Genomic DNA, 18,708 nt, shown 5'->3' on the forward strand with positions numbered 1-18,708 from the left:
TATTATGGAAAATAGTATCATATAGCACATGAAAGTATCAAACAGAATGCGAGACCTTCTGAAATTCAATGCAAGTTATGTGCACAGTATAGTGGGAAAGACCTTGCCACATGAGTGTCTATGACTGGTGACAAATTTTCAGCCAAATGAAAGCAGTAACCAAATGATTACATGCTTCTGTTCAGCCAACAACTATTACTAGAACAAATCTTAATTGTGTTGGGGAATTGATTTTGGAATGTGTGTGTGTGATTGCATAACAAGTTAAACAAGTGGCCAAGTAACTGTTCTGCATTTACAACACTTAAGCATATTTACAACACTTTATTATATCCTTCAGAGAAGTGTATGCATGATGAGAGTCAAAAATGCTGACATTTTACAGAAGAACTATGTCCACAGAAAATTAGAACCAGTTTAAGTCAAAGGAAAAAAATATATATCTGATAATTCAAAATAAAACAACATAAAACCTTGGCATCATGGACTAGTTTCGGCCAATGAAAGAGTACCAGGAGGGCATAAACTGCCCTCCTGGATACTCTTTGTGTACAGGGAGAATACCATGAAAAGAGTGACAATATGTGCACTGTAGTATGTTCAGTCAAACCCAGTTATAAAAGCTTCAGAAATAATGAAAACTAAGCTACACTGACACAATTAGGTCAGTTAAAAAGTCTCCAAAGAAACTGTCAATTTTATCATGGTTACAAAGTAATTTAAAAATTGACTATGTTAATGTATAATGTTAATGTTAATATTTTCAGTGAACTGACCAGTAATATATATTTTACAATGTGTCCTTCATTTTGTATTTCAAATAGTAATCTACTGTATAGTGTCTCAAATACTTTTTTTTTTTTTTTTTTTGTAATGGTGATCCCAGTAATACATATCGAAAATCAGTTTCTCAACACATTGAAGGTTTGCTCTAGTAACCCCAAGCACAAAAAATGTTAGTAAAACAAATCTGAAATCATACAGTAAATGCTGCACCATTGCTCTCAATATCATATTCATGGATAATTCTCATCATTGGCAGTGATTTATGGTAGGACATTCATTAAGAAAAAAATAGGTATGGAATTAGTGGAATTAGGATGGTGCCATAAAATTATCACTAATTTTATGGCACCATCAAATAGTACTTTATTAGCCAACTGGTAATGCCAGTTTTTTTGCAGTTTCCTTGGTGGTGTCAACAATTTATATGTCTTTGCTCTTGAATTACTTTTTCACTCTAAACACTGAAGTTCTTTAGATGCTGATAAATTTGGCCATTAATGAATGATTTCATGAATTTGCTTCTCAGGATACAGTTTTACTAATTTTCCATAAATATTTGTTACAATTTTCTTCAACTTACTATGCTTCCCCAAAATGCTTTTCTTCAGTAAGAACAGGATGCCATACACTAACTTCTTTTTGACTAATTTTGCTGATAGAAACATACACTGGGGTTTTTATTTTATTTTTATTCTTTACAAAAGCATGCAATTCTTATTTGGTAAAAATTCATCCCAGTACATTGTGAAAATATACTGGATACAGTGTAATGGGTCACTCTGTACATTGAAGCTCTTTAAATGCTGATAAATTTGGCCATTAACAAATGATTTCATGAATTTGCTTCTCAGGACAGAGTTTTTTTTACTAATTTTCCATAAATATTTGTTAAAATTTTCTTCAATTTACAATGTAGCTGTTTCCCCAACATACTTTTTTTCAGTAAGAACAGGACGCCATACACTAACTTCTTTTCCTGACTAATCTTGCTGATAGAAACATACATGCCGTTTTTATTTTATTTTCATTCTTTACAAAAGCATGCAATTCTTGTTTGGTAAAAATTCATCCCAGTACATTGTGAAAATGAACTTTTTGCTTTAAAAAAGCAAAAGCAGTTTTTAATTTATTGATTATGAGGCAATAAGGAACATGACAGGGAAGAGACCCCTCTACAAAAGATGTACCAAAAAAAAGAGACAAAAATGAAATTAATCTACTCAATAAACGAGAGAAGTAGATTTTTTTTTTTTTTTTTTTGATTTGGTAGTTGTTGGCGCATCGGCTTCTGTGGCCATATTGCACCTCCCAAGGTTTTTGCAGTACTTTGATCCAAGCCCGAGGCGGGAATCGAACCCGCGACCTTTGGGTTGCCGGGCAGGTACTTTACCCACTCGGCTAGCCCGGTCGGCAAGAGAAGTAGAGAGAGAGGACCTTCTTGGTGAGGAGAAACAATCTGATGGTGAATATTTTTTTACTATGCAATAACAGAAAATTATTCATCATTATCCAGTTGAACTAAACATTTTGCAGTGATAATGGCAGTGGTGACACATTGGATATTTGCAGAGAGAGAGAGAGAGAGAGAGAGGATCAAATTTGATACTTATCACTAAAACAGATGACCAAATTTAATGCTTACTGCTTTCTTGAAATGCTCATTTGACAGAAAAAACACATATCACTCTTTTTCATGAATTTACTGAATTTAACAGTGATGAAACTGTGAAAACAAAGCAGTTATCTGAAGATGTATTCTGCTTTTATTGTGAAAAGTACTATTATATAGCATATTTCATAAATTATATTATGAGTTTGTTTTGACTTTGATGCAATTTTTTTCTACTGTATAAAATGCACATTGCAGCGATAATGGCATAGGATGTTATGTGGATAAGCATTTTGTCACTGTCAGGCCACAATAGTGAAGTTATTGTTGTTTAATAAGTTTATATTAATTACCTATTTATATTTCTGTGTATTAAAAATCAAATTCACAATACACAAAAAAAATAATTAATTATATATTAATGGGGTAGTGCAGCTCCAAAAGGACAAATGCATGAAAATTGTTGGCTCAAGGTTAACGATTAACTTTCTCTACCTTCCTAAATACAGACACAATTAAGATGTTTGAAGGGAAATTTTATGATTTTCACAGGGTAATTGTGTAAAATGCTTGTAAGATGCATTCCTGTAACTTTTATTCAGTAGTTGCAGGGCACCTCACTCCGAATATATCACCAGAAAAAAAAAAAAAAAAAAAAAAAAGGAGAAAATCTACATATATATATTTATTTAATTATAAATTCAATGTATATAATAAAAACTGCACAAAAGAAAAGGTTGTATGAAAAGTAAGAAACAGTGTTAGTGCTAGCTTACTATATATATAATCTACTTCTTACTATATAATATACTGGATTAAAAAATTTAGAAATATTTCAGTTACTCACGCTGTAATGGTATGCTTTCACAAGGTGCTCCTGTAAGAGTTGAGAGTCCTTCAATTGCTCGTCCAGAAACTAAAGCTTCATAACAACCATGCAATTTTGCAACAGCTTTCTCAATAAAAGGCACCCACAACTGTTTTCTTTTTGCCTGAAAAACCAACAAACAAAAATATCCTAAATATAGTATATTTCAAAATTCACCATTTCACTTTTGTTTTCAGAAAATTATTAAAATGGTGGTGATTAAATGATAGTTTTAATGGAAGGTAATTGATTAGATTCATGCTTCAGAATTTAGAAAATTTGCAGCTTCATGCAATAAAACTTACAATTTGGGAATCAGTGTGCAAAATTAATACTGCAGAAATATTAAAATAACAAACTTTGGATCAAATAAGGAAATTAAAATTTCTGTCAGACAGAAAAATGAATTTACCAGTACCTTGAGTTAAAGTAATGCTTGAAACTTTCCTTTTATTTATATCAAGTTTCTGGAAGCCTGTTCCTATGCTCAGACATGACTTTCTATTCAGAATGAACTCTGAGATAAAATAGCTCAAAAAGCATCACAATTGGAGGATACATACTTTGTTTTTATACTAGTGTGAGTATAAAAAAAACTAAAAATATTTCTAATAACCTTTCTTTAGATGGTATTGCTCCTTCATGTACAATACTCTGGTCAAAAAATGATAGAGGCAACAAGAGAGAGAAATATTCTTGATCTGATTATCAGCAGTGATTCTTCGTACATTACAAATCTGCAAGGAAAAGAACCAGTATGTGGCAGTGATCACAGTGTATTGATGTGAGATTTACTTTAAGATGTAACTACCATCAAGGGTAAAGGGGAGGGGTTTTAGCTTTTGCAAAGGAGACTACAGTGGTCTCAGACAGTTTTTAAATTCAATATAGTGGGACCAACTAATGTTACCAATATATCCTAGAAGCTATTAGGCTTTTCATACCAACTAAGAAATACTGTTCAAGGCTTAGACTTAAATGGATGTCAGATGATCTAATGAGACATGTAGCAGAAAAGAAAAATGCATTGGATGCATATAAATTATCAGATGATACAGAAGCCTATGATAGAGATAAACCAGTCTGCAATCAAGTCACAAAGGAGGAAGGCAAGCCAAAGCAGATTATGAGAAATCTTTGGCAAAGGATGCAAAGAAAACCAGCAAATACTTATGTAATCACTAGAAGGAAGGGGATGAATCACAATGGTCAACTAGATATGAATGGATAAACTGTTAATGATTCTGCTCATGTTACTGAGAAACCGAATAGATATTTTGCATTTACATTCACACATGAGGAATTCATTAGGGAAGGTGGATGCCTGAAGTTTATAAAACTCTAACAGAGAGCTTTGTAATAATTGAGAGAAAAGCGGAAGAGAAATTATTGAAGTTAAACATAAAAAAGGCATTTGGGGTGAATGGGATCTATCCAATTATATTAGGGGAGACAGCAAAGTAGGTAAGCAAACCTTTAGCCTTATGATAGCATCTTTGGATTCAGGCGAGGACCCTGCAGACTGGAATTGTGCAAATTTATCCCTAATTCACAAAGTGATGAGTAAAAATAATGGAGTCACTGGTTAAAAAAGTGATGCAGAACCATCTAGACAGAAATACAGTTATACTTCAGTCAGAGCATGGTTTTGTTAAAGGGAGATCTTGTCTGACAAACCTGATTGGGCTGATGCAGTGACAAAGGAACTGGATTCAAAAAATAAATTTGATATCATATACTTGGATTTCAGAAAAGCTTTTGATATCGTTGCACATAAAAGACTGCTGTACAAATTGAGGCAGTGTGACATTAAGGGCAAGTTACTGCCATGGATAAAGGGATGATTTGTGAAGGAGAAGACAGAGTGGTTATCAATGAACCCTGCTTCTTGTGGACTAATGACTCCATTATTTATTTGCTGATGCTATCAAAGCAGAGTTAGGTGGGTCGGAAAACTGCTAGCTTGGGGGGATACATGGACTAATAGATTAACAGTAGCCACTGGCAGAGGTGAAAGAGATTCTTGCACTGCTTCTATTGCAATGCAATAGAAGCAGTGCAAGAATCTCTTTCCACTGCAGCAGCCTGGAAAGCAAGGCAATGGGGATTTCCAGGACTGCTGAGTCATAGTGGAACAAGTAAACACATGGGCTGTTAGGGTAAATAAGAGTAGAAACAGGTGCAGGTATACTTGCATGTACACCAATGCTAGGAGTATAGTTAATAAATTTGATGAGCTTGAAGTGCTAGTCAAGACATCAAAGGTAGATATTGTTGGAATATCAGAGACATGGTGTCACACAGACATAAGCAGTGCAGAATTGGAATTTTTGGAGTGGAGTACAATGTGTATAAAAAGGATAAACAAGACAGGAAGGGAGGAGGGGTTATGCTGAGAGTTATTTTGTTATTTTTGTTATTTTTTTTGATTTTTTGGAGCATTAGCAACTAAGGCCATATTGCTCCGGGATATGCGGTGGTCATTCCTTGACCTTTCCGCATTCGGTGGTGACGGGCTCGAACCCCGGTCTAATCAAGAAGTGTGTGCTATGCACTGCTGCTCCTTCCCACCTGGCTACGGAGGCACCATGCTGAGAGTTAAGAAACACATAAAATCTAAGGAAGTGCATCCAATTGATGTTGATGGACACTGCAATGTTGAGTCTGTTTGGTGTGACATAAGCACTGGGAAAGTAAAAATGAAAGTAGATGGGTGTTATAGGCCTAATGAATCTGATGAGTATAATGAGCAATTGTGCAGAGAAATAGAGTGGACCAGTAATTCAGTGTCTTATAATGGGGGATTTTAATTTCCCAGAGATTGACTGGAATTTGTGGGTTGGTCACACACACTAGCAAGACTTTTGTGGATTTATTGGATGATTGTTTTCTATAGCAGCGTGTTTGGAAAGGCAACTAGAGGGAGTAATACTCTTGATCTGATTATCAGTAGTGATTCTTCATGCATTAAGAATCTGCAGATAAAGGAAACACTAGGTGGCAGTAATCACAGTGTGTTGAAGTGGGATTTACTCAAAGAGGTAACTACCATCAAGGGTAAAGGTGACTACGATGGTCTGAGACGGTATTTAAATTCCATACGGTGGGACCAACTGTTGATGTTACCAAAAGCAAATTCAAAATGGGAAGCATTCAAAGAATTAATCTTGGAAGCTACTAGGCTTTTCATACCAACTAAGAAATATTGTTCAAGATTTAGGCCTAAATGGATGTCAGATGAACTAATTAGACATGTGGCAGAGAAGAAAAATGCATGGGATACATATAAATTAACAGGTGACAGAAGCCTATGATAGATATAAGCTGGTCTGTAACCATGTCACAGGCAGACAAAGGCAGATTACGAGAAATCTTTGGCAAAGGATGCAAAGAAAAACAGCAAAGAGTTCTTTACTTATGTAAACTCTAGAAGGAAGGGGATGAATCAGATTGGTCCACTTGATATCAATGGTTCAAATGTTGATGATCCTGCTCAGGTAGCTGACAAACTAAATGAATATTTTGCATCTGCATTCACACATGAGCAGTTATTCAGGGAGGGGAATGCCAGAAGTGTATTAAACTCTGGCAGTAAGATAGATAATTTTGTAATAACTGAGAGTAAAGTGGAGGAAAAATTGTTGAAGATAAACATAATAAAGGCATCTGGGGTAGATGGAATCTATCCAGTTATATTAAAGGAGGCAGCAAAGGAAATAAGCAAACCCTTAGCCATAATTATGAGAGCTTCCTTGGACTCAGGAGAGGTACCCATGGACTGGAGATGTGCAAATGTGACCCCAATCCACAAAGGAGGATCAAACGGAGACAGGCAATTTACAGACCCGTTATTTTAACTTCCGTTCAGGGTAAAATAATGGAGTCAATTGTTAAAAAAAGCATTGTAGGATCATCTAGACAAGACTTCAGTTACAGCTCGCACACAGCATGGGTTTGTTAACTGGAAGTCTTGTCTGACCAATTTGATTGGATACTATGAGGTAGTCACAAAGGAACAGGATGCAAAGAATAATTTTGATATCATATATTTGGATCTTAGAAAGGCTTTTGATACTGTTGCACATGGAAGACTGTTGCACAAATTGTAGCAGTGTGGCACTGGAGGCAAATTGCTACTATGGATAAAGGAATGGTTGAGTGGGAGAAGACAGAGAGTGGTAATCAATGGTCACTGCTCTTTGTGGACTAATGTTATTAGTGGAGTTCCCCAGGGTTCAGTGTTGGGTCCATTATTGTTTTCTGTATTCATCAATGATACTGATGTTGGTATATCAGGCTTAATGTTCAAGTTTGCAGACAATATGAAGGTCGGCAGGGTTGTTAATGACACTAATGACAGTATGCTGCTGCAACAGGATCTAGAAAAGTTGAGCAGATGGGCTGAGAGGTGGCAAATGAAGTTTAACATTGACAAATGCATAGTACTGCATATGGGAAGCAGTAATCCCAGAGTAACATTTCAACTGTGTGGTACACTGACAGTGGCAGAGAGCAAAACGGACCTGGGGGTAATTGTGCAGGCAGATATGAAGTTTTCTGAGAGTTCAGAAGGTCTGCAAGAGTAGCTCATAGTGTCTTTTAAATGATATACAGGAATTTTTCTAGCAGGGATAAGGAGGTGATTATCCCCTTGTGTATCCACTCAAGTGTGGCCTGACAATGGTCAGGCCACACTTGAGTACGGTATACAGGTCTGCAGGCTTAATTTTAAGAAGGATGTAGAGCTGTTGGAATGAGTACAGAGAAGGGCAACAAGATTAGTGAATGAAACAAAGGGTTGCTCTTACGAAGAAAGGCTTAAATTTTGCAAATTACAGTGTCTGGAGACTAGGCACCTGTGAGGTGATCTGATTGAGGTGTATAAAGCCTTGAATGGCTTGAGCTTGCTCAATGCCGATGGGATTGTTCCTATTGCTCAGAATAATCCCCTGAGAGGGCATAAATTCAAATTGAAGAAGGACAGTTGTCAGATGGATGTGTGGAAGTTTGGCTTTAGCTAGCAGGTGGTTGATTGCTGGAACAAGCTTCCATCTGTCGTAGAAGCTGATAGCTTAAATAGATTCAAGGCAGAACTAGACAAACATTTGGAGAGAGTGGATGGGTGAAATAAGGGTTTTTTTTTTGGCTGATGCTATATAAGCTTGCTTTCTTGCATCATGTACCTTTACTAATGCTAATGGCGCCTCCGTAGCCAGGTGGGAAGGATCAGCAGTGCGTAGCACACGCTTCTTGATTATACCGGGGTTCAAGCCCGTCACCACCAAATATGGAAGATGCGGAAAGGTCAGGGAATGACCACCGCATATCCCGGAGCAATATGGCCTTAGTTGCTAATGCTCCTAAAAACCAAATAACAAACAACAACAACAACTAATGCTATTAGTGGAGTTCTACAGGGTTTGGGCCTATTGTTTTCTGTACAGGCACTCTCTGGCTTACGTAATACTCGACTTACGAAAATTCAACTTTATGTAAGTTTTTGCTGGCCGATGCAAACTTAAAAAATCGTGGAAATGTATTTTACATCCTATAGAAATAAATGGAGGTATCGTGAAAATATTATAATGTGAACCCAATGACACTGTTTTTTTTGATAATTCGTTCCAAGACTTCAGAAGTTGAAATTTTCGCTATATAACTAAGCTATTTCTCTCTCTAAAAGGTCATTTTTTATAATGGAAATTGCACTACACTTTCATTGTTATCATATGTTCTGTTATAAGAATCAATTTTGAATGCTTTTGTGATATTTTTCTAAAACACATTTCTGGAGGTCATTTCCATAAAACAAAAACAATTTGCACTTTCCAGTTTATTGGGCTTTACTGTTAGTGCAATCTATTATAAATGGGTAGTAAACTCAATCTTATTGCATTTGCGATTATACCGATAACTGTAATTCTGTGGGGTTTTACATAACGGTATTATGGTGAAATAAGTTCTCCTTCACTGAAATCTTCAATCACATAAAAAACAAATTTTCCGAATCTTCTCTTCATTCCTATTTACTTATTACAATGGTGAAGAGAAGGGACCAACAGAAAGTGCAAGTGCTGGCAGTGCTAGGAAAGGGAACAAAATTGATTTTAAAATGAAGATGATTAATTAAGAAGTACAAAGCAGGACAAAGTTTGTCATCTATTACACCGAAATAGGTCTCGCTGCTTCAACATTGAATACTATTTTAAGGGACAGTGCACATATAAAAGAACATCTTAAAGGACCAACACATTTAAGATCAACAGTGATCACAAAACAGTGTTCAGGTGCTATATTGAAGATGGAAAAGCTATTAATAATATGGATGGAAAATCAGATTCAGAATCAAGTGCCCCTGAGTCCAATGGACATTCAAGCAAAAGCAAGAAATGTTTATTAAGATATTAATGATAAGTATGGTGAACCCCAAGCCAAGTTCGTGGCAAGCAATGGTTTAATAGGTTCAAGCATCGCACTGGTTTATAAAATATTAAAGTATGCGGTGAAGTCGCCAGTGCCGATTCTGCAGCTGCAGAGAAATTTTGTGATGTGTTAGAAACAACCCCTTCTAAATCTCCACAGCCCTCAACTTCTGAAGCGGCATGCTTACCATCAGGTGAAGAGTTAATTCTGGCAACGATACTCGAAAGGTAAAACTTGCTGACATTATGCCTGCCTCCTCCTTTTTTTGTAATTTTATAATTTTGATATTTTTGTAATTTTGTACACTTTTTTGAAATTTTTCCTATACATGAGATAAAAAAAATTGAATAAATAATTCTATTTACAACTTCGTTGAACATTTCTTTTTTTTGCTTCAATCAAATTCAGCGCACATAGTTGTGAGTGCTGCATAAGCATTTAGGGAAATTCCAACTTAAGTAAAATTCAACTTAAATAGAGTTCCGTGGAACGCAACCCTTACGTAAGTTGGGGAGTGGCTGTATTTATTAATGATATTGATGAAGAACTATTGGGGCGCCTCCGTAGCCAGGTGGGAAGGAGCAGCAGTGCGTAGCACATGTTTCTTGATTAGACCGGGGTTCGAGCCCGTCACCACCAAATACGGAGGATGCGGAAAGGTCAGGAAATGACCACCGCATATCCCGGAGCAATATGGCCTTAGTTGCTAATGCTCCTAAAAAACCAAATAACAACAACAATGAAGAACTATCAGGCTTAATGTCTAAGCCTGCAGATGTTACAAAGGTTGCCAGGGATTTAATGAGAGTAATGAAAGTATGCTGCTGCTGCTGCTGCTGAAACAAGATCTAGAAAAATTAGGCAGATGGGCTGACAAATGGCAATTAAAACATTGACAAATGCTGTTTATTATTTGGTTTTTAGGAGCATTAGCAACTAAGGCCATGTTGCTCCTGGAATATGCGGTGGTCATTCCCTGACCTTTCCGCATTCTCCGTATTTGGTGGTGACGGGCTTGAACCCCGGTCTAATCAAGAAGCATGTGCTACACACTGCTGCTCCTTCCTACCTGGCTACGGAGGCATGCCCATTGATAAATGCAAAGTACTGCATATGGGTAGCAGTAATTCCAGAGTAACATATCAACCGTGTGGCACTACACTCGGGTTAGTGGAGAAAAGGACCTGGGAATAACTGTGCAATCTAATATAAAGTTCTCTGAGCAGTAAAGACAGGTTACCAGGACAGCAAATGGGTTTTGTCAATGATATATAGGAATTTTGCAAACAGGGAGAAGGAGGTGATTATCTCATTGTATAAGGCAATAGTCAGGCCCCATCTTGAGTACTGCATACAGGTCTGGAGGCCTTTTTAGGAAGGATGTAGAGCTGCTGGAATGGGTACAGAGAAGGGCAATGAGACTGGCGAGGGGAAACAAGGGAGTTCTCTTACCAAGAAAGGCATCAGTCCTGCAAATTGCAGCATCTGGAGACTAGACACCTGTGAGATGATCTGATTGAGATGTTTAAGGCTTTGAATGGGGTGAGCAAACTGAATGCCGATGGGATTCTTCCTCTTGCTCAGACTATGCAGAAATTTGCTCTCAGCCAATGGATAGTTGATTAATGTATCAAGCTTCCAGCCATTGTTGTGGAAGTTTGTTATTGTTATTTGGTTTTTAGGAGCATTAGCAACTAAGGCCATATTGCTCCGGGAATATGTGGTGGTCATTCCCTTGACCTTTCTGCATCCTCCGTATTTGGTGGTGACGGGCTCGAACTGCGGTCTAATCAAGAAGCGTGTGCTACGCACTGCTGATCCTTCCCACCTGGCTACGGAGGCGCCCGTTGTGGAAGTGGATAGTTCAAAAAAATTCAAGGAAAACTAGACAAGCTATTGGAGGGATTAGATAGGTAAAATGGAAATTTTTTTATTTTATTTTTTCGCTGATGCTGTATAAGTTTTTTTTCCTTGCATCATTTGCTACCACTAATATTAATACTAAAAGCTTATAATGGTGATTTTCAATCTTTCTATGTTCAAGGTGCCCTATCCACGGAGTTCTAAGGGGGGGGGGACCTTGGACAGAGACGTATCCTGAAGTACTCTACTTTATAATTAGCCGACCGGGCTAGCCAGGTGGGTAAAGTGCCTGCCTGGCAACCCAAAGGTCGCTGGTTTGAATCCCGCCTTGGGCTTGGATCAGAGTAAAAATGCAAAAACCTTGGGAGGTGCATTATGGCCACAGAAGCCGATGCGCCAATAACTAACGAAAAAAAAAAATAAAAAATTTATAATTATAGGTTAACAGTTTTAGTTAGGTTAATTATAGGTTAAACCAGTGCTTTGCAATCTAGGGAGTGTGGGTATTCTCTACCCTTCTTAGGAACAATTGACTTACAAGATAGGGCAACTGGATGAAACCTGTGTATTACTGTGAGCTGCTTCATAATTCATTAACAGGAGTCATTCTTACATTAAAATCAAATTTCTCATGGAGAAAGAAGTAGTGCTTATGATTTTGTTTGTCATTAGAATTGTAAATTTATTTCCCTCTTTTCAATAATGTTATGAGTGGCTTATAAAAGGAAGGCACATAGATGTCTAAATTTTCATTATCGCCAGCATATAAATGCATTATTGTACTCAAAGCTGCATTTCCCTACATATCTTCATTAGTTATGTAATTTCCTTTTATAAACCACATAACTATACTAATCATGGCATTGCTGCCCATAAGCCCAGCAAGTATTGTATATATGGCTAGCATGTCAGTAACAACTAACAGTGTTACTGACATTAAAATTAAACATGTGCCATGGCCCATCATTGCATATCAGAGAACCAGAGAGCAAACATCCCAGTATTTAATCCATCATTCACAATAAGAAGCACTGGGAGTATGGTGGATACAGTCTGAAGTCTCTAAAAATTTCAATAGGAACATAGGCAGATACACTATTTTTCCCCATTCAAGTTCACCCTTTAAGAGAGCTGCTGGCCTCTGCTTCTCATCTGCCTGAGGGAGACACTGGTTTAATTGTTTGTTATTTGGTTTTTTTTTAGGAGCATTAGCAACTAAGGCCATATTGCTCCAGGGATATGCGGTGGTCATTCCCTGACCTTTCCGCATCCGCTGTATTTGGTGGTAACGGGCTCGAACCCCTGGTCTAATCAAGAAGCATGTGCCATGCACTGCTGCTCCTGCCCACTTGACTACGGAGGCACCACTGGTTTAATGACCCAGGTTCTCCACCTAGAAGACTGGGAGGAGTAAGCTACCCCCCACCCAGACTGAGGTGGGCCTCCCTACAGGGCAAGTGACTTCCTAATCACACATAGGCAATATAACACAAAACATTTCATTTGATATCTTGAAGACAAAACACAAAAATGCTGTGAAACATCAACTAACTGAAAATTAGTGTTGATTTTCAGTTTGGTAAGGTACCTAAGTGATATACAAGGTTTGATCAAAAAGTTTGGTGAATGATCTTATAAATTCTTGGATGCATAGTAGTGGCTAAAACATTGTGAACAGGGCTTACAGCAACATCTTCTGAGTATGCACAACAAGTTTTAACTTATTTTTACTTATCAGTCAGACATATTCTGGTTCTGTTTCATCTGTCTTTATTACAGAAAATAATCTCAGTCCCCCCCCCCCCCAACTCCCAGCAATTGAATCCCCCATTAAAATTATCTTATTTGGGACCAAAGTGATTGGTCCCATTGACCCATACATGGTATTGAATAATTTGGGAGAATGTCACTTGTCAAGTATTGCACTACACATTCTCAAGTAGCTGCCGAGTCCACAAATTTAGTATGCTCCAGGGCATACTCACCTTTACATAGGTTCATTCTTGTCCATCAGCACAGAAAGTCTTAGCTTAAAGATCTTTGTACTTCCACACCTATCATCACATTTTCTGTGTGATGATACATAAAGTGTGACAACTAACGCACTTTACCTATCATCACAGAAAATGCCTTGTGGATAAGACATTTTAGTATGTCTTTCATTTGTTGCAATGAAATACAGTTCTTAAATTAAGACTAAAACTAATCCTTATGGTGCAACTTTAACTAGTTGGTAAAATAAGTAGTTACTTATATCTGACATAATTATTCCTAAAGTAATTACCGTATTTCTCCATGTATAAGACGCACCTTAATTTTGGAGCCCGAAATTTGAAAAAAAAAAATGTATTACATAAAGTTATTGAACTCAAGTTTTATTCATCATAAAATTCATACAACTTCTCATCACTGTCAAAACTCCCATCCATTAGCTTGTCCTCATCTGTGTCTGATGACGAATCACTGTCTTCATATATTGCCTCGTCCTCAGTTCCATCTATGGCATTTGAAATGCCACACTTCTTAAATGACTTGACAACGATCTTAAGCTTGATATTATCCCAGGATCTTTTCACCCAGGTACAAACTTCTCCTATAGTTGGTTTCTTCACTCTTCCTGCTGGTGTCAAATTGTCCCCAAAAGACTTCATCCATTGGTTCCACTCGTCTCTCATGGCAGCTTTGAAGGGTTTGTTAATGCTGACATCCAGTGGTTGGAGCTGGGATGTCAAACCTTCAGGTATGATGGCAAGTTTTTTTTTTTGCTTTTTGTTGGATCACTTTTAACTTGAATTCAGCACTGTATGAAAATCTTTTCTGAGCCATTTCTGGGCAGAACGTGGCAAAACGTAACCTAATATACCGGTAACAAGTGCGAAACAATGAGCGCAAAGACAACGAGCGTGAAAAAGCAGGAAATGCAAGTAAAAAAATCTACAACCACTGTATAAGATGCACCCAGTTTTTAGACCCCAAATTTTTCGAAAAAGGGTGCATCTTATACATGGGGAAATACGGTATTTAATTTAAAAATTACTTAACCATCATTTTTAGTATAAAAAGGTAGTAGCCACCATGTGATGCAAGAAAGCAAGCGTATGAGCTTATGCAGTATCAGCCAAAAAAAAAAAAAAAAAAAAAAAATCACACCATTCCCTCCAAATGCCTGTCCAGTTCCTCCTTAAATTTATTTAACCTATCAACTTCCACGACAGTTGGAAGTTTGTTCCAGCAATTAACCACCTGCTGGCTAAAGGCAAATTTCTGCACATCTATTCTACACCTGTCTTTACTTAATTTGAATTTATGCCCCCTTAGGTTCGTAATCTGAACGAGTGGAAGGATCCCATTAGAATTCAGCATGCTCAACCCATTCAAGGCCTTATACACCTCAATCAGATCGCTGCGCAGGTGCCTAGTCTCCAGCCACTGCAATTTGCAGAACTTAAGCCTCTCTTGGTAAGAGGATCCCTTCATTCCCCTCACCAATCTTGTTGCCCTTCTCTGTACATGCTCAAGTAAATCTACATCCTTCCTAAAATGAGGCCTCCAGACCTGTACGCAGTACTCAAGGCGTGGCCTGACCATTGCCTTATACAGAGGGATAATCACCTCCTTTTCCCTGCTAGCAAAATTCTTATATATCATTGACAAAACCCCATGACCTGCCCTGGCAGCCTGTCTGCATTGTTCAGAAAACTTCATATCTGCCTGCACAATTACTCCCAGGTCTTTTTCATTTTCTACCACCTTAAGTGTAGTACCACACAGTTGGTACGTTTCTCTGGGGTTACTTCTACCCATATGCAGTACTTTGCATATGGGTAGAAGTAATCCCAGAGAAACCTTCCAGAGGTCAGGAAGGTGATTGAAATTTCACTCAGTTATTGTCACAACCTACTTAATATTTTTAAAGCATTAGTAACAAGTACAATTGTTGTCAAGTATTATTATGTTCATGGCAACCATAGTGAATTTAAAAGCATTATTATGTTAAAGGCAACTACAGTGAACTTAAAAGATTAATTTTAAAACACTGTCTGTATGAATTTATCTAGTATACATTAGTATATATTGTTTTAATAACCCATAAGCTTTTCTTATTACTGTATAATTCAAAACCACCAATTCTGATTTCGACAATGTAGGTGAATGGTTGCAACATTTTGTGCTCTGCAGATCATGAATAATAGAGAATGTTCCCCTTAATAACCTTACCACAAACAATGTTCACGTAGGTAAAGATATTCTATTTGTATTTCGTGTTGGAATGCTGTTACTGGCTCTTGGTTTTTGCATAATTGTGCATAGCATTTGTTGATTACACACATAATCCATCCAAGCCTGAAGCGATCTTAGTATTTTTCTCTACTGGGGGGAGGGGGGCCATCTGGGCACTGTCACACTCAATTCCCAGAGAATGGTTATTGGGGTGAGTGATGAGTGATATTTGATCCTGGCACTTCCTTAGACACTCTCAATCTTCCTGGACACCTTCTAAGGTGTTACCTCAAAATCTCCCCTCCTGCTCTCTCCCGGCGTACAAGTTACAGCTACAGCTTGCAACTGCATGACAACATGTAATACATTCATATGTTACTTTCAGTAATACTGAAATGAATGACTGAATCATTAATTGGCACTTTCTGAAAAAAAAAAAAAAAAAAAAAAAAAAGGAGGCCGAGTTTGTAATTGCATGCAAATCTTGTGATGCCTGCACTTGAGAATTTTGTTCTCCTATTAAAACTGTGTTACATCTCTCTAATCAGTTTAAATACTCTAAAGAGACTCAGGAAAATAAAACAGATGAATTAGCACTTATGCTAGAGGAACTTCTATGGGTAAAGAGAGATGCAGGAAATGTGATAACATCTGATGCCATTAATGCAAATCAAAATGGCATTCAGCTTTTGGAATCAAAACTCAACTGCATCAAAATTAAATTGAACACCTTTAAAGAATCCCTTGAAGATTTATGTGATCAAATTGCTTATGGCAACCAAATAGTAAAAGCAAAATTGGCAAAGCTGAAAGATTATTTTTACAGCTCTGCATAAAGAAAATAAGATGATAAAACTAATAATTCTAGACATATGTAATAAAATTTAAATGAGTAAGCTCAAGGATCCTTCCAAGCTTACAAATTTCCTCAATGCAGGAGAAGTCCTAAAATGTATAAAGATTATACACAGACCACTGCTACAGAGAGAAACCTCCATCAGATAAGCAATCCAGTTAGTAATTTTATAAGAAGTATCATTTGTGAAAATTCTTCTGAGGCACTAGCAAATATCAAACAGAGATATGAGATATGCCAACCCCCCCAAAAGACATCACAAAACTACCAAAAATACCTTTTCAAACACACACTCTGAGGAGAGCAGCCCACTCCTACTGAAAGGTTCTGCAACATTAACTGCTGATTCTAATCTACATGCACATATTCAGTGACAACCCACTGAAACAGATAGGGTAGGATGTGCTGTTAACTCCTGCTGTATTCCTTATGTGGCTTCTCTGGAGGAACATCACAAACTTCATTCAGTATATAGCACCAAGATCAGAATATAAATCCTATGCTGAATCTCTAAAACTACATTTGCCAGACAGTTAGTTCTTCAGCTTTACAGGGATCCTGTAAGACAATCTGTCCACCACTCAGTCCCCTGCCAGCAACAATATGGGAGCAGGGGTGTGATACCAGAAATCCTCCAAATGAACCTAATTTGTGCTCAGCCTCTGCCACAGCCTACTGTGACTGCTCGGGAGTCTCCCAAGCCTCACACAGACATAAGGATGTATTGTGGAACAGTGGCATCAGTACATCATTTGTTAATCGCATCCTAAAATCAGAGTATTGGTATGGCTCTTCAGTAAATACAATTATCAAACCAGCCAAATCAGGATGGTTTGATTCAGTCTGAGTTGGCTGAATCAAATTACCAAACTTCAAATCAGGAGGCTTGAACTAATTGCAATCCTCATTAGAGATGCAACAGTTGCAAACCAAGAACCATAATTACTCATTCTTCGGGATCTCCTGCTTAAGGTCAAACACAAAACAACAGCTGGACTTCCTATATGGCCTTTAATCAGAGTTGGCTCTCTAATCAGACCTTTCTTCAGCACACTGGAAATAGCAGCAATAATCAAGCAGGCCTTACTCCAGTATGTTATTCAGAGGCAAATAGCAAGCTGACTCAATGCTAGCAACAGAGACCTTAACTGTGGTCTATGCTGCTAGAATCTTAGTTCTAATCTCGAGTTTGAGAAAACCTAGATGGAATTCCAAATGGGGCAGGCTCATGGGGCATCTGAAGAGAAATTGGGGGTAGTCATCACCTACATCAACCTACAGGCTGCATTTGATGCTATTAACATAACTGCACTAGTGCAGTTTTTGGAATCTTACACTGATCTTCTCTGGCTGCTCCAAGCAATTCTCAAGAAGAGATATGTTATTCTGAGAACAAAAAATTCTACCAAAGTTGAGCATTTAAGTGAGTGTCCTGCAAAGGGACATTCTCTCACTAGTTATGTTTGTGGCTTCTGGTGAATTTTGTGATGAACAGGACTTCTGGTCCCATTCTTCACAAACAGATTTGACTTTATCACCTATGCTGATGGCATCAACATCAACCAAAAGCTGGAAGATTTTGTGAATTTTCTTCTCCTTTTAACCTGTCAATGAACTCAAAGAGGATCATATTTTCATGGAAGAAATCTCTTTCTACAATTGTATCCACTATTGAAGTTATCAATGACAAGAACCCGTTGGTGCACTGCAACCTCGGATTTAATACTAAACTGCTATTCCATCAACACACACAGACTTCCTACTCATGAAATCCGCCCAATTTTGCTGGAAAACAAGGACGATCACCTTTCAAGAACACTGTACAGCAGTCTATATGTACAATAAGTTATCAGTTCATTATATCACATTTTGTTACTTTACATTTATGATACCTGTTCTGTTTTTATATGTATCCTACTCTAAGCCTCCCTGACACTTTGCCGTGATTTGTATTAGGGACCAAGTTCTGTATTCTCCTTTAGTGCAAAATAAAGATTGTTTATTTATTTATTTATCTTACATTTGGCCATATTGCTATTATGCTATAAATTATAAACAAAGTGACAATGTATTTTTTAAATT

At 37.4% G+C, this 18,708-nt stretch overlaps 1 protein-coding gene across 1 annotated transcript in view; it reads right to left on the reverse strand.

The window, feature by feature from the left end:
- LOC150078068 (calpain-15-like) overlaps positions 1 to 18,708 on the reverse strand; it is a 190,113-nt gene that overhangs the window by 77,897 nt on the left and 93,508 nt on the right. Inside the window, exon 8 of the mRNA XM_090384450.1 lies at positions 3,243 to 3,387. Coding sequence (XP_090240576.1) covers positions 3,243 to 3,387 — 145 coding nt within the window. The remainder of the gene's footprint in view (positions 1 to 3,242; positions 3,388 to 18,708) is intronic.

This window comes from Mastigoproctus giganteus, chromosome 11, assembly GCF_048544385.1.
Source record: "Mastigoproctus giganteus isolate SK-2022 chromosome 11, ASM4854438v1, whole genome shotgun sequence".
In the NCBI taxonomy this organism is placed as follows: Eukaryota; Metazoa; Arthropoda; class Arachnida; order Uropygi; family Thelyphonidae; genus Mastigoproctus; species Mastigoproctus giganteus.